The sequence below is a fragment of the Anabrus simplex genome, chromosome X (genome assembly GCF_040414725.1).
Source record: "Anabrus simplex isolate iqAnaSimp1 chromosome X, ASM4041472v1, whole genome shotgun sequence".
Taxonomy (NCBI): domain Eukaryota; kingdom Metazoa; phylum Arthropoda; class Insecta; order Orthoptera; family Tettigoniidae; genus Anabrus; species Anabrus simplex.
The window spans coordinates 45,424,858-45,448,613 of record NC_090279.1 but is presented as its reverse complement, the minus strand read 5'-3'; the positions used below and the strand labels follow the sequence as shown (position 1 = coordinate 45,448,613).

Sequence of the window (23,756 nt, the reverse complement as noted above, 5' to 3'; positions counted from 1 at the left end):
CGTCACACACGTTTCCATGTGAGAACCGCTGATGATAACTATCAAGTTTACACTTGTCGTTACTGGTACGTGGCACAGCTTGCACTACATGAGGATCGGTCTCGGGATTCTCACGAGAGTCTCGAGTGAGAGCATTGCCCATCACTACTTGTCAGCACATATATTGAAAAGTACAGGTGACAATTTTAAAAAATTATGGAGGACTCCAGCCCAGTGGTTTTGTGCTGCCCAGTTCCAGCCTATCCAGACCAGTGGTCTCATCACTAGCCATACCAATGGTGACTTATCACAGGGTACTAGAATCCTGGGGGCAGCTTCGCGGCTCTAATGTTGTGGCTTGCACCTCCCTGCCCACTTTACGGAGGACCATCCCAAAGGTTTTCTCACAAACCGGACCTGACCAATCCCGACAAATAATTTTTCATATACCTGATCTAACAAATCTGGACAAATGATTTTGTCACTAGCCAGACTTATCCAATTCAGGCCAATGGTTTTTTCATTAGCCGAATCTAACTAATCCAGACTGATGGTTTCGTTGTTAGTCAGATCTAACAAATTCAGACTGGTGAATTTCTCATTAGCCAGATCTAACTAATCTAAACCGATTGCTTTGTCACTAGTCAGACCAAACAAATCCGGACCAATGGTTTTGTCACTAGCCAGACCTAACTTACCCAGGGAAATAATTTTGGCACTAGCCATACCAGTGGTGTTGTAGCCGGGCTGAGTGGCTCAGACGGTTGGGGCTCTGGCCTTCTGACCTCAGCTTGGCATGTTTGATCCTGGCTCAATCTGGTGGTATTTGAAGGTGCTCAAATCAGCCTCGTGTCGGTAGATTTACTCGCAATTAAAAGAACTCCTGCAAGACAAAATTCGGGCACCTCAGTGTCTCCGTAAACCAAAAAAAAGTAGTTAGTGGGACTTAAGACCAGTAACATTATTATTATTATTATTATTAATGGTGCTGTAACGCATGATACTAGAGACCTGGGCCCTGTTTCATAAAACATATTTCACTAATATTATTAGTAAAAACCAATAATATTAACTTATAATGTTAGTATTGTGTTTCATAAAATTATTAGTTAATAATAATAGTTATTAGTTTATGAGTCTAAATTATTAGTAGATGTTCCTAATAATATTAGTAAATTGTTTCATAGACAACATAACTAATAAAATTTACTCATATTATTGGGATTATTTCTATTAGTGTATTTTGACTCATATTTCATATTATTAGTGAAACCAAAGTGTGTGGTATATTGATATATTGGCATAAAATTTTGAAGACCAGTGAAATGGTTGACTCTGATTCAAATGGTGATGAGGAGAGAGTTTATATTTGCCGTCCAAGAACTTTTAGGGCCAGTTGTACGAACAAGGAATAAATCTCCGTATAGCTATTCCCGGTATAGGCTATTCCTGGTATATCCTCGAGAGTCTGTTGTACCATTCCACATTATTCCGTGGTTAGCTATACCGGGTATAACCCCAGTGACGAAGAAGGTTGGCAATGCTTGCGTCATAAAATCGACCCGCACTGCGATCTTCTACTGTTACTTTTCGACAACAACAACAACACCACGTGTGCATTAGTAATTGTGATTCATTTTTTTGCTTGTGTTTGAAGTAGTTATTAAACATCATGTCGCAGCAGCAGAAGAAAAGGGCTCAAAATTACACCTATGAAGAAGCTTTACAGCTAATACGCACTGTAGAGTGTTATAAGGACGTCGTGGAAAATAAGCGGACGGATGCAGTGACGTCTAACGAAAAGGTTAGTGTTCGTTTAGTATTATTTCATTGTGCAGTCAAATTGTAATCTATTTTAGTATTATGATAGACTGCTGACCATTAACAATTTAATTCAGATTTGTTCATTGTAGCATTGGTTCTAGTCTCCCAGTAAGTTATTGTTTGCCCTTTAGTAAGAGCCTGTATTATCAAATGCAAGTAAAGTAAATATATTATAGGTATACATCTGGATCCTAAGTTAATTGTTCTCATTTTTATAGACAAAGGCTTGGGAGAAAATTGCTGCAGATTTCAATGCCCAGACCACAACAGGAAGAACGGGTGAGCAGCTACGCCAAAAATTTGACTCCCTTAAAAAGGAAACGAGGAAGTACTGTGCAAAGCTGAGGCAGCAGAGACTGCAAACTGGTGGTGGGCCACACACAGAAATTAAGGCCAACCCTCTGTACGATAGAGTTCAGGGACTCATCAAACTATCTGCAGAGGGTAATCAAAGTGTATTTGATTCAGATGCAACATTTCTGTGTGAAGGTTGGTTTTCATTATCTAATTGATCAAAAATGGTATTCGTATTACAAAAACTAACATAAATATGAATTTTCAGAGTAATGTAAGTTGATCTACAATTCTGTATTTTCAGTGCCAGTAGAATCTGCAAGTGGTGATTCGTTGCAGTTGCCTAATGTTGAATTAGATAAGGTAAGTCTTTAACAAGCAAGATTTGTATGGGGATAACTTACCATGGATAACATGCTTTGTTTTAGTGCGTGGGTAGCAGTTAATCTACGTAGCCTACTCAGTTTTATATATACTGTATATTTTTTAACCCATACATGAACTGTGTGGGTTCACACAGAAACTCTGGTGGTTTGGTGACAACTGCCTTCTTGCTACCTATATGCAAGTTGATACAGTAATATTAATTCAGTATCTTCTGCCTAATAAAACAACACGTCACCTACTTTTACTGTAAGGATTTACTTTGGAAACTAGCCTGCATGGTGACCATGATCGTTAACTTGTCAAGTCTTTATGGTCTCATGCTGCGGTTAGTTTGTTCGAGTTCAGTTGGTGGAAAAATTTCACCATCTGAATGCTGGTCATACCAAAAGCTCACTTTCAGTAGCAAACTTCTCTTCAGTGCTCGTATAGAATAAGGGCATGTGATGCTGTTGGTAATGATTCGTTCATCAGACGTTGCGCTTTGAGCAGGACCCTTCGTGCTATTCGACAGGGATAAGCTATCTGCCAACACTGGGTTTCACATTCTCCGTGTGGGCAGTGGCGGGGGAGCACAGTAGCTATAATTGGTTGCAGTGCAAGATTATGTAGTAACCTCCCACTTGTAACCTAACCTAACCAAGGAAAAGGGGTTGCAGTATAATTAAATATGTAATCAGCATGAATTTAAACAAGAAAGGAAGGGAGTGGTGTAAATTGAATAATAGCTGTACCTAAATATCAGAAGGATAATTCCTGCATAGATTCTATCTTGTGAACAGTGTAAATTTGAATAGATAAATTTAGTTCCTGTGCTACTATACCTGGGATGACAATGGAACATGTGTCCAAAGGTGATTTTAAATACTATTTTGTTAGTGTTCAATCCTTGGTTCCTAAATTCATGACAACTTCTCCTGGGAATCAGTCTGCAAAAATAGAGAGAGGAGATTTTACTGAACTTTAAATAGTTGTTATGTCCATTATGTCATGTGTCCTATATAGAACCATTAACCATCAGCAGTTTGTATTTTTGTTTTGTTTTGTACAGAGTAAGTGATACACAATAATGATTTGCTGGTATGTTGACGTGTTCCTTTGCAGTTAGGATTTGCTATTTCTGGGGTGAAAAGGTTTAGCCTATTCTTTGAGGATTACATGCAGGTGTTGTCAAGCTGAAATTATCTCAGTGCCAATCAATGAATCACTACTGATCTGCATTTTGAGCAGTCGCCCAGGTGGTAGATATGTTGTTTTCCTAGCCTTTTCTTAAGTGATTTTGAAGGAAATGGAAATTTATTGAACATCTCCCTTGGTAAGTTATACCAATTCCTTAATCTCCTTCCTATAAACAAATATTTGCCCCAATCTGTCCTCTTGAATTCCAAGTTTATCTTCATATTGTGATTTTTCCTACCTTTAAAGACACCACTCAAACATATTCATCTACTAATCTCTCCACTGACAGCTCGCTGCATACCGCTTATGCTATACATGTTGATTTCCATAGTGAACCTAAAATATTTGTCCCGAATGAGTAAATTTATAAGACGCATGGCTAGTGTATACCGTGGAGGCCACTTGGAGCTACTGGCAGTGCCAATGCAGTATGAGAGACTATGCATCTTGGTGGGTGTGCTAAGTACCAACTGGTGAGCCCAACTTAGCACACAGGGGCGAAACGCTGGCGACCAGGAATGAGTTAGCTGGAAAATTTATAATGTCCCATTTATATTGGTATTCCATACCACTTTTAGTCGAGCACCTCGTCTCCTTTCTCCCAAGTGTTCCCAGCCTAAGCTTTGCAACATTTTTGTAACGTTATTCTTTTGTCGGAAATCGACCAGAACAAATCGAGGTGTTTTTCTTCGGATTTTTCCAGTTCTCGAATCAAGTAATCCTGGTGAGGGTCCTATACACAGAAACCATACTCTACTTGGGGTCTTACCAGAGACATATGCCCTCTCCTTTACATCCTTACTACAACCCCAAAATACCATCGTAACCATGTTCAGAGATCTGTACCCTTTATTTACAATCCCATTTATATGATTACCCCAATGAAGATCTTTCCTTATACATACAATGATTCCCATTAGGAACCTTCACCCCATCAACGCAGTAATTAAAACTGAGAGGACTTTTCCTATTTATGAAAGTCACACGCTGACTTAACCTCAACTGGTATTATGGACCCTCACACCCAATAAAGATCTGAGTGTGAGGCAGATGAACATTCTCAGGTTCCTTCTGAGCAAAGGCATTTTATTCTCTATATTTTCCCTTACGATGGTACATTGAAATTATATTCTGTGCCAGTACATTGGTTCCACATTTTAAGTAAATTAAGTTTCACAATTTATTGAATTAAAATGCAGTCTGTATCAGTTCACTGTCTAAAAATCATTTACTCTGGAACTGACTTTCAGAAACTAGTGAAGATTCAACGTAGTTTCTGAAAGCCAGTTCTGAATTAAATGATTTTTACAACGTGGGTTGATACACACTGTATTGTAATTTAGTCAATTGTATCAAGCCATCATCACTGTGATAATTATGGCTTAAATTTTTCATAAAGTTACACAGTTCAAGATTTAAAAATGAATGTAATTCCTAACATGGGTCTCATGAAATGGTACAGACATCCCTCTGTAGACAATGCTAGGATTAGGTTACGCATTACGTCAAGTGTTGACCCATTTATGTTACTCTTGCCAATACTGTTTACAGTTGAACCATACCAAAGAGAAAGAAAGTGTCATCACTTGACTTGAAGGTTGAACTTTTATTTTATGATCTGTTCTAGGTAATCATTTAATTAGACAACATATCTTGCCAAGAACATTAATATTTATCAGAGAACTGCCATAATAAACACCATTGTGGTGGAAAAACATAATATTGCATTACCTGTTGAATCATAAACATAGATAAAAGTGAATTGAGAAGCAATCATTACTGTACTGTTAATACAAGCATACAGAGCTAAGTAATCACACTTTCTCTTCTGTTTGTTATGGTTAACCCTTTATTTTTAATGGCTTTTGCAGTTTCCATACATGATATTATGAGCATTTTCTTTTATGTTTAGGATACAGACATTCAAATTGAGGAAGATGGTAGTGTCTCCCTGCCGTTTGATGACCTCCCAAGTAGTAGTACTGGTATGTATTATGCACTCTTTGCAGAAGATGCAATAATGTTAATGCAGGGAGTCTCGTAGATATGAATTTAACAATGAATTAAATTTGTTTAGAAAGAATGCTAGGTAATTTGTAATGTCTGTAATGTGGGTGCTAGAGTTCACCGAAATAGATACCTCGAATTTAGATAGAGCATGGTAAATTTCTTCTATGTACTGGTACATCTGTTATAGGCCTTACCTAACCCTCTGAAAACAAGTAAACGGGTGGGAACTGCATCTAGGTTGTGCAATAACTTCTCCATGTTAATTTAAAATAAATTTTCTATATTCTGACATATAGATAATATGAGGAGGAACATTTCATCGACACATGTAACAAATGATACTGACAAAAGATTGGATTTTCCATATACATATACAGTACAACAAAAACTGGATCTGTAATAGAAGTACTTGAGAAATACAGCAGGCCCTATATTTTCAAACACACATTCCATTGAAAAAGTAGTACATGCTGTCCATAGGCAACGCATTGTCTACCCATGTAAGAACGCTGTAAAAACTTCTACGTGTAACACATATTGTCTCAGAAATGAAGCTGTACATTGAAAAGACTATGTATAACACACCCCTATATGGGCATCCAACTTTTCTTTCCAAATTGTCATGACATACATAGTATGAGGGAGTATTGTCAATCTGGAGAGGCAGATCTCCTCCACTTACAAATGAGTCATCTTAAGAATTGTATCAACCAAATTTCACATGATTTTCTGCCTTCTGTTAAAAGCTCTAATTTTCTAAAGTACTCTAGACTATACAATATTAGCAAACAACATCTGATATGGAGACCTTCCAGCTTTCGTATGTGAATAATTTATTTTTTGAATAAATCTAATAATAATAATAATAATAATAATAATAATAAATGTATTGCAGGGGTGTAATATGTATTATCACATTGTATATAATTAATATTTTAGTAACTTACACATTTTTACACATTTTTTATTTTCAGAAATCACTTGGAACAAATATTCACCAGGAATGCTGAGGACTCCAAAGCATCCTGCTTTAAATGCTGGCAGCTACTCGATCGACTCGGTACCAATCCCTGATGTTCTCAAAGGTGAGAATCGTGACTAACACACACACACTCTCTCTCTCAAACTACCAACTATACAGACATTTAACTATTAATCAAAAAATTCTACTAACAGACAAACTGTGACATACTCAAAATAGACCATACAAACATAAGAATCCAATCATTTGGAGACAATACAGCTGCAATATACTGCATTCAGAAGGGATACTTTTTTATTAATGTTCAAGTGATTAGTGATCCTAACCTTCAAATCAGGGATGTATTTGCTAGATGGCCAGGTTCTGAACATGATCGTACAATATTTAACTCCCATGTCGGAGCACGGTTTGAAGTGGGGACAATTAATGAAGTGGTCTTGTTACGAGATCATGGATGCCCTTTAATAAAAAGTGTTTAACTCTGTGCTACTTACATCCTAAAATGAGACCTCAAAACCGTTATAAATAACAACATAACACACACACAGAACTCTGTGAGGAGGATTATAAAGGTCTGGAAGAGGCAATTTCTCGTTCTTAGCTTGGGACTGTGAATCAAACATTGGTCAACGTCTTTATGTTGACTTCATGCACCATGTTCTACAGCTGTATTAAAGATTTGCATTGTTTGTAACTCTCGCGAAAGTTAACATCATGCTAGCTGACATTTTCCGGGGAAAGATTGAGGAAACGCAAGAATCTTAACACTGTGTTAAACAACTCATGGTAGTTAGCCTTCTTTTGGCAACTGTTCATGAAAGTGGGCTTTAATTTAATTATTTCATCATTATCCGTTTAACTTCCAGGGTTGGCTCCCCCCTCGGACTCTCAGTGAGGGATGCCACCTCTGCGGCACTGTCCTGGAGCGTGAGATTTTGTGTTGAGGTTACAACTGAGGATGAGGTCCTGTACCTAACCCGTGATGCTGAACAGGGGCCTTGTGGGGGAATGGAAAGATTGGAAGGGGTAGACAAGGAAGGAAGAGGAAAGGAAGTGGCCGTAAGTTAGGTACCATCCCGGCAATAGCCTGAAAGAGAAGTGGGGAGACCACGGAAGACCACTTCGATGTTGACTGAGGAGGCAATCAAACCACCTTCTACTTAGGTGACTTCCTGGGGCTGAATCCTCATACCAGTTTTCAAATACAATGGCAAAGCCGGGAATCGAACCCGGGCTTCCGGAGATGGCAGCTAACCACTACACCACAGAGGCGGACTCTTAATTTAATTATGATCAAAATTAAATTTCTCTCCCCTTTAAATACAAACTTTGTGAGTACCCACAACAAACATTATTATTATTATTATTATTACAACTTCCCCATGCGGAGGCTGCCACAAGAACAAAGTATGCCGACTACACAGTATTTTGTCTTCTATGTTACTGTTGACTTTGCTATTGTGCCAGGTAGAGAAATCACCACAAGGCTCAATACCGTGCACTTGTTCATGTTTTGAGCGGGTGTGCATTCAGTGAACTGTCTCACACTAAACAAACTATACCTTACATTTAAAAAAATACTTTTTTTAGTGATAGATTATGCAAACAGCTCAGCTACAAATATTAATTCAATTAAATCATTAACTGTAGATAATCTTGTCAATTTGTGTCCCACTGCAATTACATTCTGCTGGCATGTAAGTGAAAATAAGAAGTGATACAATATTATAATAGGCTTCATTTCTCTTATTCAACAGACCAATCAAGTAGTCCTACTCTGCCGTTGCAGATGGAAAATCATGATGGTATGTACCTATTATGACAAAAAAAAATCCTTTTCCATACTAACAATTAGTATGAAAATATAAGATCGCTTTTATAGTTGCAGGTACTTCGGGTACCAACACAAGAGAGGCGGAGGTGGAACGTCCTCTACTTAGTCGGCGTAAGCCACTATTTAGAAAGAAGAGCTTACCACTGTCTGCAACGGGGAAGAAAATTGAACCATGGGTCACAGCGAGGATTGAAGTAGCTCAGCTGCAGAAGAGACTGCTGGAGGAACAATTGCGAGAAGTGCAGAAAAGAGATGAAAGAGAAGCAGCTCTCTTTCTTATAAAGAAAAGGAGCTTAGAACTAGATGTAAAAATTAAGGAGGAGACTCTTAAAAATCTGACAAAATAAAAGATTTAAATATGAAGAAAAGTTGTTTCATACAGTTCTGATTGAAAACCTAAAGCCTAGATCCAAAGTAATCCACAAAGTTATCCCTAACAGCACCATATCCCACATCCTCATTTGCCACTGCTCCTCTCTCATCTTCAATTGCAGCATTGATAGCTTCCTGAAGCTGGGGGTCTATTTCAGGTAAGTCCTCGTTCATTTCGACTGCTAAATTGTGAAGCACAGCACTTGCCACAATTACTGCTTCCACCCTTTCAGTCTTCAATCTAATTCCATTTACCAGTACTGGAAAACGCCTCTTCCACACCCCATATGTCCTCTCAACTACATTCCTTGTTCTTATCTGTGACTCATTGTACAGATTTTCTGCAGGTGTCCTTGGATGAGTAATGGGAGTTAAAAGGTAGGGTGTTGCGGCATACCCTGAATCACCTAGAAGGACACGATTCCCCATTAGACCACGTTCAAATCGAGCTCTGAGTGCAGAATTATTAAAAATTGTTTGATCATGCACAGCACCTGGCCACCTTACAACTATGTCAGTAATTTTTAAGTCTGCACTGCTCACAGTCTGCACATTATAGGAAAAGAAACCTTTCCTTCCCCTATATTCCTCTGCATTTTCTCCTCCTGGAGATCTGATTTTAATGTGTGTGCAATCTATTGCTCCTGTCACTCGAGGAAAAGCAGCTATTTTAAAAAAGTCTTGTTGTACGCAAGCAATTTCCATCCGTGTGTCTGGAAATTTGATGAATCTTGGAGCTTGACGAGCAATTGACTCTGCAACTTTGTGGATGATTCTGCTTGCAGTTCCTTTGTCAATGCTGCAGAAGTCTGCTGCACATATAACAAAATCTCCGCAAGCAAAATATCTCAGTGTTAGCAGCAGCTGGTTCATCGGGGAGATGGAATGATTCCTGAAAAGGAGAAGCTATTATTATTCCTTTATTCTTCTTTTTTTACCTTTAAAACTATGACACTTTGTCCATTATTAGTGTAGCTATTCAACTGTTGTTCTAACCTAACTGAGCCAGAAGTTGATATTACATACCAGTTAGCCAAGCCCACTGAAATGTATGCACCAACCGACCCTATGAGAGACATTTTCCCACCATTCATAACAGGGACTAGCTGCACAAGGAATGGCATTACTAGCATCGCTCATATCTCAGCCACTTTAATATGGTCAAATCTAAGGACGAGGCAGGCCAATAATAGTAACAAATTTGATTTAGCCCATACCCACAGATATACTTCACACTAAACATTAGGTCACGCCAGCATAATGATCACTTTTCTAAGCTGAGTTACGAAGAATATTTAGATGTTCCATTATGTACAGTAGGTACTAACATATAGGCCCTAGACATGAAATTTTTTCGAAATATTTTCAAGAGTAGAACAATGAAATAGAACTATAGTCTGATGCCTTCTATCTGCAGTGCTCTTTCTTTCATATAGGCCTATAGTGATTAATAATTACATTTTTCGAATGAAGTAATCATGTGGAAGCAAATTCCTTTTTAAACAATATACCGGTAATTGTATGGTACTACATTGTTTGTACTGTGATATTAAGAATTGATTTTTCAAATCCCAGCAATTTCATATAGGCTACAGTAATTTTGTTTTTCTTCAAGAGATGCTAATGCGATAGGCCTACTATGGAACATTAATTAGAAACAACTTTTTATACTCTGTAATGTTCATAAATTTCCGTAGAACTGGCCTAACCGCATTCTATTTTAACCCCGCTTTTGTTAAACTTCTGTAGAATTTAAGGCATTACCGTACATTCCAAAATGCGGTAATAAAAATATAGGAAAACCATAAGTAAACTCAAACGTAGCAGAACACACAAATACACGGTGCGAATTTTAACAGTTTACTAAACATTACGAAAACCTCTTAAATCCTCACAAATGTTTTCCTGTTCCATACAACATTAAAAACTATAGAACAATTACAGGCTCACAAATCAAGAAATCCTGTGGAACTATTGTAGGGAAGCACTACTAGTTTTCTATATGAGCACATGTGTAACAAATTCCTAGTGACATACAATTCCACAAAGTAACTTATTAAACTTAAAATAGGCCTACTTCCAACAACGGTAATAAACCTAGTTCTATATTTGATGATAAGCGTTGCTACACTACAATTTAGACACAGCAGATTAATTTAAATCAATTAAAAATAATATTAGGCTAACCTACCTGTCAGTCATATGCTCCAAGCGATCGTTGATCATATCAAGAAGACGCAAAACAGTCTCTTTCGTCAAGCGAAATCTGATGAAAAACTCATTATCGTCAAATTTATTAAATAAATCTGGACGAGGTCTCACATTCCGCTTCTTCCTTGTTCTTAAAAATAAATCACGAAGGATTTCATCTTCACTATCAGACTCTATTACCATATCCGCCATGTTTATTCTCGGAATAACGCACTATCCCTCCGTCTCCCGCCCGTATAACGTATTCCGAGGTTATACTCGGAATACAACTTATCCAGTCGTCGTACAACTGGTTTCTGGCGCTAACGCCGGAATAAGAGTTATCCCAGCTTTATTCCTTGTTCGTACAACTGGCCCTTAGGCCAAGAACAGCCTATACGGGTATGGAACAATCTATATATATAAAATAAGAGTTTTGTCTGTACATTGCTCAGAATTTGAAAATAATGGTATTTCTGTATCGGTCATGTCCATAGTAACAAGAAAATGCACTTTTTGCTTTTCCGTAATTTCTGTCTGTCTGTCTGTCTGTCTGTATGTACACGCATCACGAGAAAACGGTTGAAGAGAATTTAATGAAAATCGGTATGTGAAGTCGGGGGATGAGCCTCTACAATCTAGGCTATAAATCATTTTACTCACGCTGAGTGAAATGGTAGTTTAGGGGAAGGCCTAAAATTGAATTCTCAACTATTTATGTTATTAGTGGTCTAATGAAAATCGGTATGTGAAGTCGGGGGAAGAGCCTCTACAATCTGGGCTATAAATCATTTTACTTACGCCGAGTGAAATGGTAGTTTAGGGGAAGGCCTAAAATTGAATTCTCAACTATTTATGTTATTAGTGGTCGTATTTTAAAGAAGATGGGTATGCAAAGTTGGAGAATAAGTTGCTACAATCTAGGCTATCAATAATTGTATTCACGCTGAGAAAAATTGTAGTTTAGGGGAAGGCCTAAAATTTAATTCTCAAATGTTGTTATTAGTAGTCCTATCTTGATGAAAATTGGTATGTAAAGTCAGGAAATAAGTTGCTATAGTCTAGGCTGTAAATTATTTTATTCACGCTGAGTGAAATGGTAGTTTAGTTGAAGGCCTAAAATGTAATTCTCAAATATTTCTTATTAGAGGTGTAATCGATGAATGCTACATAACTAAGGTTATATAGTATTACATTTCCTATTATTCATGTCTTATACATTGTTACCGTACTGGCTATGATCACAAAGATATTCTTGAATTTGGATTTTTGTTACTAAGTCCATATCACCACCGAGTAACGAGAAAATGGGTAAACAGTATTTAATGAAAATCATGTGTAAATTTGGAGAATAAGAAACTACAGTTTACGGTATAAAATATTTTACAAATCACAGAGTTGAAAGAAAACTAAATGTGAAGGCCTACAATATAGAAAGCTCATAACATTGATCAACAATACCATTACATTGACCATTGTTTGTCGTGATGTGCTTTGTGTCTTCTGTTGACCCTCATCTCCGGTAGATAGGTTTACTGCTGCGTACAGAGTATTTTTTATTTGATTTACGTCGCACCGACATAGATAGATTTTATGGCGACAATGGGATAGGAAAGGGCTAGGAGTGCCTTAGGCCTTAATTAAGGTGTGACTGGTGTGAAAGTGGGAAACCACAGAATATCATCTTCAGCATTGCCGGCAATGGGGTTCGAATCCACTATCTCTCGGATGCAAGCTCACAGCTGCGTACCGTTAACCACACAGTCAACTCGCCCAGTCGTACAGAGTGTAACAGCCTGCCTAAATATTGATGGGAAGTAGCTGGGGAGTTAGATAACTTTCTTCTTTAGCATGCCATTCCCCTGGTTTATAAATTTTCTGATACTACTGGTACGTAACACACTGGATCATCATAGCATTCGGGCTGTTCAATCCCTACTCTGAGGCACTGATTGGAATGAACAGTGTGCATATTTAACGGAATAATGGCAGATGAGTGTTCATGGCAATCTGCAGCCTGGTCATCCCAGCTCTGGAACTTTGGACTATTAGACTGGCACCGCAATCTAACCGCAGCACTGTTCGTTAAAAGTGATAAAACGTGCGGCTTTCCATTTGATCGAGTATTTTATATGATAGCATTGCTTTTAATCACTACATTCATACTTACGTTTATGTAATGACCTATGTTGATTTCAGTTAGGAAAACCACAAAGTCAGTCTTTCTGAGAATCCCGTAGCGAAGCACGGGTACATCAGCTAGTCATATGAATACAATGAGAGATTTAGGTTAGATTACAGAACATTTGAGTATCTGCTTGATAGGATTGGTAATATCTTAGAATCTCCCACTGCAAGGAATGAAGCACTAACCTCAAAACAGCAGCTTCAGATTGCACTGCACTGGTTAGGCAGTGGTGCACAGTATCATTGTATTTCTGATATGCATGGTGTTTCAAAAGCAACAGTCTGCAGAGTTGTGACTGCGATAAATGACACTCTTCTGCAGGATGTTGTACGTTGGCCAGCTGACTGTGGTGAAGTAGTTGCCAGATTCACTGAACTTGGTGGTATTCCTTTAATTTGTGGAGTACTTGATGGAACACTTATCAAAATTGATGCACCAAGTGCATATGAACCGGCATTTGTTGATCGACATGGGAAACATTCCTTGAATGTTCTGCTAGTATGTGGGCCAAATTTAGAATTCTACTATGTATGTGCAAACTGGCCTGGCAGTGTCAGCGATGCTAGGGTTCTAAGATTAAGTGGCTTGAACAATAGGATGGCTAATGGTTGGAGACCTTTCCGTGGTGCAGTTCTGCTTGGAGACTCCATCTATCCTTTAAAATCTTGGCTCATACCACCAGTAATCCAAGATTTTGCTAGTCAGTCTCAACAGAGATTTTTAAGAGCACATAAAAAAACAAGGAGGGTTATAGAGTGTGCAATAGGACTCCTTAAAGAAAAATTTCCTGTCCTTAGCATTGGTATACGATTAAATCCCACCTTTGCTTGTAAAGTTATCAATGCTTGTGTAGTACTTTGTAACCTGTCAAGACGTCTAGATAACTACATGGCTCCTGAAATGGAAGAGGATCATTTGGAGCAAGAGGATATTCAGGAGGGTGAGGAGGTTCCAGTCCAGGCTCAAGAAAAACTGCAATTCCTTTATGACCACTTCGTGTGAACAGACATTGTGATGAATAAAAGACAAATCATATGAACATCCAACACAGTAATTTTGTGCTTTTTATGATTTTTATTTACACTTTTTATATCTGAGGCTGAACCACAACAAAGTTACCATCATTGTTTTCTACAATTAAATATTCATTGTTTGGTACAGAAAGTTCCTTTTTTCCACGTTCCTGAACACCACTTGTGAGGGGTGAATGCTCAATATTGAGTAAATTTTCCTTCTCCCACACCTCCAGCTCCAGCTTCCGGACTTCAAGTTGAAGCTTCCGTTTTTCGAGGGACTCTATTTCTTTGCTTTCCTGGGGATGCTGGGCGAGTACCCTCTTCTTGACAGTGCCTATTTAAAAAAGGAGAAAATTAGGTGAAAGTTAAGACTTACAGTTAACCTAATTTATATTGGCTAATGTTTAATAATTTATTCCCGCTATTGATCTCAGGGTACCCATTTTATGGACAAATTTAGTCTTTCAATCTAAGACTGTACCCCAGATGGAACGATCGAGAGAGACTGATATTAGATGCGACGTGAGTCATATGCAGCGAATAGTAGTTTGAGAGAGAGAGATGGAGACAGATAGAGCGCGCACGTGTGGTAGCGAAAGACATTTAATGAAAAAGACATACCGGTACTTGTGGTAACCGCTTAAAGGAGGCAGTGCAAGAGACGTGTGATGTATCTAGTATTACATGTGGTGTAGCTTAAAATTCACTCTTAATGAAACGTAATTCCAGACCTTGATAGTAAAATTAAATGTTCATAGATAATAACTTTCCCCCATTGATTTGTGATTGCCTCGGGGGAGCCCGCCAACCTCCAGAGGCTGCATCCGCAAATAAATACGGAGGGTCCCAGCCAGAGTTATGAGTGAAGTCCACAATGGTAGCTACGGTGGAGAAGCTGGTACAGTGTGTCACGCTCCCAGCGGAGCTGGTAGTCGACATGCACACTCCGGGCGGTGTATTCATAACCTCACGCTGACTTGCTGCAGTGCCATGAGGAGGTCAGTTAGTATACGCGAACCTTTTCTTGAGCCCTGAGCTCCCTAGTGCTGAATCGGTAGACCTCGGTTATCTTCGACATCCATATTGGCAACCTTTGAAACACAACTATGCATCGCTGTGCGACATCTGGCGTACACTTTACGAACTAGTACTGATGTTGTTTACACAGCAAAGCCAAACTATATAATTCATGCTAGGAACAAGATTCGCATCGAGAAATGTTATATAATGTTAAATAATGTATGTGTAACAGAGTTGTTGGCGTAAGATAATAAATGTTTAGAAAATTCATATCGATCGATCATATTATCGATTCAATTCAGATTTCATTTCCACCCAGTTGGCAGTATAACCGGAACCGTCAGCGCTCCCTCCTTACTCCTCACCCCGTAAAAATCGGGCTCAAGAAAAAGTTCGCGTATAGTACTCGAGTTTGTGTGTCGTGGGAAGCCGTGAAGCGATACATTTGTTACAAGATCGCATCGGGCTGAATTACAGTAGAATTAATTAGATGAATTACATTATTACAATGTTGAAATTCCAGTGAAATTCATACTTGAACAAAGAATTCTTATGTGTGACACATATGTAAAAACCGACTCATAAAGAGGTGAGTAGGCAATTTCAGAAGAGATTTCCTGGGGTTCCTCTTCCAGGTAGAGAAACAGATATCTCGTGAATAAATTAACAGGATCACTTAATGTTGTGATTCCTAAACTGAAACGAAGGATTCTATTAGAAAATAATATCGACATTAACACATCATTCGTATGATCTCCCACTACATCTGTACAATGTGTTGCACAAGAAGTCGGTATCTCAAAATCCAAATGGAAATTTTAAGTTCCCATGGAGGGAATTAGATATTTTCCACCAATAGAGCATATAAAAAATCTGATCAAAAATTAGATGTTGGCTTTTCAGGCGTTTGCTCTATTAACCAGCGTTTCGTCTTAGGTCTGACACTAGACTCGTCAGAGTGGGATGTGTCAGACCCTACCCACTGATGCTGGGGTGTATGCAGTGGGATCCCACTCTGACGAGTCTAGTGTCAAACCTAAGACGAAACGCTGGTTAATAGAGCAAACGCCTGAAAAGCCAACATCTAATTTTTGATCAGATTTTTTATATGCTCTATTGGTGGAAAATATCTAATTCCCTCCATGGGAACTTAGAACTTCCATTTGGAATTGCTAGGCGAGCATTAATTCCATTGTGGAGTTTTATCTCCCGTATGCAGTTATCAGACTGTGCCTCATAAATAGGCTTCTGATAAGTTCACCTGCATACACCCCAGCGTCAGTGGGTAGGGTCTGACACATCCCACTCTGACGAGTCTAGTGTCAGACCTGAGACGAAACGCTGGTTAATAGAGCAAACGCCTGAAAAGCCAACATCTAATTTTTGATCAGATCTCAAAATCCTCCGTACATAGTGAAATTAAAGAGGTTAGTATTCATGATGAAGGCTATTGGGTGCATGAGTAAGCAATAAATGTAGTAATAGTGGACACAGAATACGCAGAAGGTTATGAATATACCGCTCAGAACATGCATGTAGTCTCCCGGCCATGCTGGGAGTGGGACACACTGTATTTGGAACAATTCGGCTGATGGAACATTTCAGCGGTTCGTGCAAGTATGTCTCTCTTTTTCATTCACTCTTCTTCATTACCGCATGTGTTCACTATCTGTCTCTATCTCTCTCTCAAAATACTACTCACTGCGTTCGGCTCGTGTCACGCCTAATATCAGTCTCACTCGATCATTACTTTGGGTACAGTATTACACTGAAAGATTAATTTTGATGTGACAAGTCATTTCCCTGTGTTTTCCATGCTTTCCCTATTTTTCCAGAAAATGGGTACCCTGAGACTAATGACAGGAATAAATTGTTAAACACCAGCCTTTATAAATAATCTGTAATAGAGCCATCTTTGCTATTATGTTTTAGTCTCTATTAGACATCTTCAGCTATTTTTTGTCCAAAATATTATCAATACCGTGTGTAATGTGTTAGTCCTAAACATATAAAGGCCTACAATAAAATAGGTATTGGAAGGTGGAACACACTCCATTACAGGTGAGCAAAAGTCAATGCGGGTATATATAATGAAGTTAATAAATTGTATAATATGGAAATGTATACGCTTTGCTGTTGATAGGCATCACACTGGTATCATGTCAAAAACGACACCATTCACTAGCAAATGAGCATTGCACCCATCACTGAGAAAGCACAGGAAAAGCATCTCAAATAATATGGTCATGTCCTGTGTGCCGCATCTGGAACAGTTTTTTTTTTTTTTTTTTTTTTTTTTGCTAGCGGCTTTACGTTGCACCAACACAGATAGGTCATAAGGCGACGATGGGATAGGAAAGGGTTAGGTGTTGGAAGGAAGCAGCCGTAGCCTTAATTAACGTACAGCCCCAGCATTTGCCTGGTGTGAAAATGGGAAATTACAGAAAACCATCTTCAGGGCTTCCGCAGTTGGATTCGAAACTACTATCTCCCGGATCCAACCTCCCAGCCGCGCACCCCTAACCGCATGGCCAACTCGCCCGGAGCCAATTTAACTCACTCCTTTGAAATTAATGGGCAATGTCCACACGAACGTCCAGAGCAAAGCTGGCATGACACAGTAAATGATACGAAGACTCTCATGTTAAGACCATACGATGCCCAAGATCGTGCAAAATGGCGGACCTTGCACCAACGGGTAAATGCTAGGAATAATAATATAAATTTGTAGGCCTAATTGCCTTGTAATCATTGAACCAAAATTTAAATTATAATATTACAGATTAAAAAGACAATAACTCTTATCTTCTTAATGTTTTTTTTTTTTTTTTCAAACGCCCAATGTTTTAAAATCTGCCCATATAATTTACATACCGCAGAGGTGTTCAAGTACTGTCAATCAATCAATCACTACTGATCTGCATTTAGGGCAGTCGCCCAGGTGGCAGATTCCCTATCTGTTGTTTTCCTAGCCTTTTCTTAAATGATTGCAAAGAAATTGGAAATTTATTGAACATCTCCCTTGGTAAGTTATTCCAATCCCTAACTCCCCTTCCTATAAACGAATATTTGTCCCAGATTTTCCCTTGCTATTAAGGAGAAAATATTATAGAAAAAGGAAGTTATCACAGAAAAGAATTCTACAAATATAGGACTGTGTCAGTGGTGGTTTTTTTTGTACACACTAGTTGACCAGCTTACATATTTAACGACACTTCCATTTGCGACAGGAACTGGGAACGTACCCAAGTTTCTGAACAATAATCCACACATTTCTGTTATGAGCGTGTTTAAAAGTGGTATGCTCACTCGTGCCAATTTCAAGAAAGGGTCCCTGATGAGCACAGGCATTAGAAGAATGACTGATGGCTTGCTGTGAGCAATGTAGTCAATTTTTGTTGGTTGTAGTGGCTGTGTACAATGGGATTGCTGATGATCCACTTCACAGGTTGATATTTTATGATAAAGTGTAGCTTTTTTGACATATGATACATTTATTTCAAGTTCTTTACGCCATTAGTGTTCGTGCAAAATATGTTTCAAGATGACTATACCAGAGTATGATAAACATGCTCAAGCATCATATTATTATGTACAGTGTTCCACTAAATGTAATCCGGAAAACAGATCTTGGTTACTAGCGGGCAGCCTGAGCCTGTAAGTCACACAAAGAAGTCGCAGTCAAGAGGTGGAATTAGATACCAGAATACAGTCTTAAGTTAAATCATTTCCAGCTTACCTCTAGCCTTAGGTGTCTCCTGCTGATGCTGGAGCTCTCCATTTTGCCAGCTTCCATCAATTTCAGTGGCAGATATAGGCCGACTTTCTTCCAACGCCACTATATAGTCGCTGGTCGAAGCTGAAGTTGGTCCCATTGCATGCAGGAAGAACGATTTCTCCAAGAGAATCTTCTGTTCCGAATCCCTGTAAAACAGGAGATTCTCTTCCGATAATGTCAAGAACCAGGTGGTCTATGACATCTAATTTTTTGCTACTTCCTCCCCCACTTCCAGTCTGATAAGCATTATCAACTTTTGCCTGTAAATAAAAGAAACCATGTAAGTCTAGAAGAAGGACATCCTGTTAAAACTGACTATACTAAAGTACTACCTACATCTATTGTATACAATAATTTTTGTATGCTTTTTTGCATATTATAACAAAGATTTATAAATATCACTGGAATTCATTTCAGGTTATGTTCTGCTCAGTCACAGTGATAAAAACACAAAGGATGGATGTATGATGCATAATGTTAAATGACTATGGGTAGTATACAGCACAGTAAACTCTACTGCGGAGCTAATAGTCTCCTTATTTCCCCCTCTCCCCCTTTAAAAAATATTGACATCCAGTTGAGAAAAGGGTGGCTTGAAGTTAGTAAATAAACACTGACATAACCTCCAACTAAGAGAAAAACAACAGCTAAAACTTACCACTGTTCTGCTCCTCATGTTAGGCCAATAGCCACAGCATAATCCCGCAGTTCCATCCACGCTTGCCTTTTCGAGTCCTTTGTCACGGTTAATGAAAAGGCTCCGATCAACTGCCCCTTCAACTCCAGCACTTTTCTAAGGAAACTTTCTTTCCTGACATTATTGTCGTTTCTTTTACCCACCGTAGCCTATATAAACTGATAAGAATCTGAAACTGCACTGAATAGCCGGTTCCGGTTGTAGTCAAACACAAAAGGCACAGAGTATGAGTGGGTCAAGCGCTAGCCTACTGCAAGGAACGAAAACAAACTACTGTAAGAACTAGAGATGGGACAGATTAAACGCAACAGCTATTTTGAAACTGTTTCGGTATTGAAACCGTTTCGAAATGTAGCTGTTTCACAAAACACCCTGTTACAACCACTGCTTCTGAAACTGTTCTGTTGCTACCTCGCCGAACTATTCGTCACTCGCTCTGCGTGACCCGGTATCGAAACCGTTTCGGATGTGTCACAAAACACTCTGTTATGACCACTGAATCTGAAACTGTTCTGTTCTCTGTTGCTACTTCGCTAATGGCTATAACTATTGGCCGGTCTGCGTGCCCAACGAGATCGTCAGTGCCATCTGGCAGAACACCAATGAAACAGATGCACAAGCCCGGCGCCGAGAGCGATTTAAAAGGCTCACAATACTTGAACTGCGAATTTTAAATACTCGAAGTTAATACGATTTAATTGACGCCTGAGCGTAGTAAAGAACAAAAAGGAAACAATCCACTGGCAATTATGTATATACGCTTAATCGTTACCTTTGTTCTAGTATTAACGAATTCTGTATTGAAATGCAATAATAGAGAGAAATAATATTCTGTTACCTGATTATGTGGGAAATCGCCATATAGTTCAAAATTTGCTGAAATTGCAAATTCATGATATTCACTTCCCGCGAATTCTGTATGCAACACACGCAGGTGTACGCTTCTCTAATTTTGAGTTATACAGAGTGAAAATCAGGATATGGCTGACTTGTGAGTGCAGTGTAAATTTTAAGTGTGTTTTATTTTGGTTCATTAACTTATTCTTGAACGCATTTTGTTTAGCACTAATAAATTATAGTATTTGAAAATGAATGTGGGGGCCAAGAGGAATAAAACCAGCCCATTATGGTCATTTTTTACAGAGGTAAGGGACAGTGACCATGTGGCACAATGTGATATCTGTAGCCAGAAGCTGTCGTATAAATCATCAATAACAAACTTAAAAACACATCTAAGGAGAAAACACCCTACAGTGATAATTTTGAAATCAGGTGAAAATTTTTACAGTGAAATAGTCAATGTGGATAATCCTCAAGTTTCTGCTCCCATTTCAAGAAAAAGTACTGCTTCAGGGCCACCTTCCCACTTACCTGACAATTCAGAAAATCAAAGCAATCCTCAGCAACCTCCTGTGTCTTCTTTCCTATCCCATAATCAGGATCTTCATATTCCTTCAACTTCAGTACCCACTTCAAGTGTCAACTCTTCTTCAGGGCTTAATACTACAGCAACAAACACCAGCAGTTCATCCCACCAGTCACATATATCAAGTTTTTTGACAAAGAAAATCAGTCATTCTGTTCAGAAAAGGCTTAATCACCACTTAATGAAGCTGTTTGTGCTAGATTTTCAACCTTTCTCTATAGTGGAAGATCGTGGGTTTAGGGAATTTGTGAAGGCATTAAATTCTTCATATGAACTCCCCAACAGGAAACTCCTATCTTCTAGTTACCTACCAGCAGCGTATGAGCAATGTTTCAATGCGGTCTCACAACAGCTGTTATCTACTGAAAGTGTCTGCCTTACTACAGATTGTTGGACTTCTAAAAATAATGATTCTTACATAGCTGTCACTGCCCACTACTTGGATGAAAACTTCAAGTTTATTACATTACTGGACTGTACACCAGTAGATGGGCCACATACTAGCAGTAATTTGACTACACATGTAAGAAACATAACAGATAAATTTAATTTATATGAGAAAGTTCAATTGGTTGTCACAGATAATGCAAGTAACATAAAAAACGCTGTGAAGAATGACCTAGGGTGGAAGCATTTTGGTTGTTATGCACATACCCTGAACCTGGTTGTTCAGGAAGCTTTAGATAAAGTACAACCACTACAAGAAAAGGTCAAATCTATTGTTGCCTTCTTCAAAAGAAGTGCAATTGCAACAAGAAAGCTATTGGACTACCAGAAAGCTCACAGTGATGTTATCCCTAAAAAATTAATTCAGAGTGTACCAACTAGGTGGAACTCAACATTTTATATGCTGAGTCGCTTTGTAGAGCTCAAAGATGCAATAAAGGTAACAACAGCATTGACCAGCAACACCTTACCTGTACTCTCTGAAGAAGAATGGGAAATTTGTAAAGATCTCTGCACAGTGCTGAAACCATTTGAAGAAATCACAAAGCAGCTTAGTGGAGAAAAGTATATCACAGGTAGTGATGCTATTCCACTGACACGTGTTTTATCATCAGTTTGCAAGTCTATGCTGAGACAAAAAATCTGTGCCCCCGTGAAGTCGGTACTGGAAATGTTAAACCAGGAAATTGCCACAAGATACCATAATATTGAGCATTCTGGAACTCTAGCTCTGTGTACATTCTTGGATCCCAGATACAGGAAGCCTGGATTTGTAGATACAACTGCTGCAGAAGCAGCAAAGAAACATGCACTAGAACTGGCTACAAAAGTATTCAGACAAGAAAAACAGCCAGAAACACAGCCATCTGCACCACAAGAAGCAACTTCCAACTGTGACTCGTCAGTCTGGGAGGAGTTTGACAGAATGATTGCCAACACTCAACCATAAGGTAAGGAAAAGGTTCAATAAACTAATGTGATAGTTATTAATTTACATTTCAAGAAAATTATTTTAAATATTTGAAATATTTTTATTCCAGGAACAGGCACATCTGGGGCTATAGTACAAGTACAACGGTTCCTGCAGGAGGCATACTATCCCAGGACTGCGGATCCTTTGTTGTGGTGGCAAAAACACAGTCATAATTATCCACTGCTGTCAAAAGTTGTGCGAGAGAGATTTGGCATGGTTGCATCATCAGTTCCTTGCAAACGTATATTCTCGAAGGCTGGAGCGTTTGTCAATGAGAAACGCACCAGACTAAGTCCACAACACGTGCGGCAGTTATTGTTCCTCAATGCCAAATATAGCCAGTGGACTGCATCATAGCTTCTGGGTATCATGTTACAGTATTAAAGGCAGTGTAACTGGAGTATGTAAGATACTGAAGACAGTGAAATACAGTGCAATTACTAAGCCTGTGATTTTAATTTGTATATAAAATATTACATGTAATGTTGCTGTAAGTTCATGTACATTTTTGGCATGCTTGTGTATATTTGTAAATATCTCCTCAGATTATCAACTTACAATTGAATATTGTTTTTTATGTTAATTCAGTTTATTGTGTCTACCTGTTAAATCTATGTTGATCATTTAACAAGGATAGCTTCTATTCATACAATGAATCATATCAACTTAAGTCAAGTACTCCAGTGTTCTGGTAATTAGCTTTATATTACTTAATCTTAATTTGAACATAAAATATTAGATGTAATGTTGCTTACTCTTAAAAAAATCTCATGTAGACCTAACCTATATTCTTTAGCATGCTCATATATATATTTACAGTTATCTCTGCAGATTATACAAGCAGAATTTAAGTTGGTTTAAATCTGTTACTTCTCTCCCCTTCTAGTGAAGCATTGTTATCATCATAGTTTTGTCTTTAATTCAGTTTATTGTGTGTCTGTCATTTAAGTCTGTGTACATCATTAAACTTGGATATCTTCTATTCATACACTGTATGTGCCCCAATTTTCTGATAATTAGTTTTCTATTATGAATGCTTATATTACTTTTGTAGGCATAATCCACCAATGTATCTAAATTTCGTCCTGTTATTAGTACTGGTACTCTTAATTCACTGAGCTCAATTTGTAAAGGCACACCCCAAAATTTTGTGTACAGTTCTT

The 23,756-nt window shown here is 38.4% G+C and overlaps 2 protein-coding genes across 2 annotated transcripts; both read left to right on the top strand.

Annotated features, from left to right (window-relative positions):
* The first annotated feature begins 1,450 nt into the window (after positions 1-1,450).
* LOC137503259 (uncharacterized) lies at positions 1,451-8,833 on the top strand. Its single transcript, XM_068230801.1, has 7 exons — positions 1,451-1,783; positions 2,022-2,292; positions 2,402-2,460; positions 5,573-5,645; positions 6,645-6,755; positions 8,410-8,457; positions 8,535-8,833. The coding sequence occupies exons 1-7, from the start codon at positions 1,652-1,654 to the stop codon at positions 8,831-8,833; spliced, it is 993 nt and encodes a 330-aa protein (XP_068086902.1). The 5' UTR covers positions 1,451-1,651.
* An 11,787-nt stretch (positions 8,834-20,620) lies between these two features.
* On the top strand, positions 20,621-23,132 carry LOC137503069 (zinc finger BED domain-containing protein 4-like). The gene is made up of 2 exons (XM_068230501.1): positions 20,621-22,570; positions 22,661-23,132. The coding sequence occupies exon 1, from the start codon at positions 20,836-20,838 to the stop codon at positions 22,567-22,569; it is 1,734 nt and encodes a 577-aa protein (XP_068086602.1). The 5' UTR covers positions 20,621-20,835; the 3' UTR covers position 22,570; positions 22,661-23,132.
* Positions 23,133-23,756: the final 624 nt, after the last annotated feature.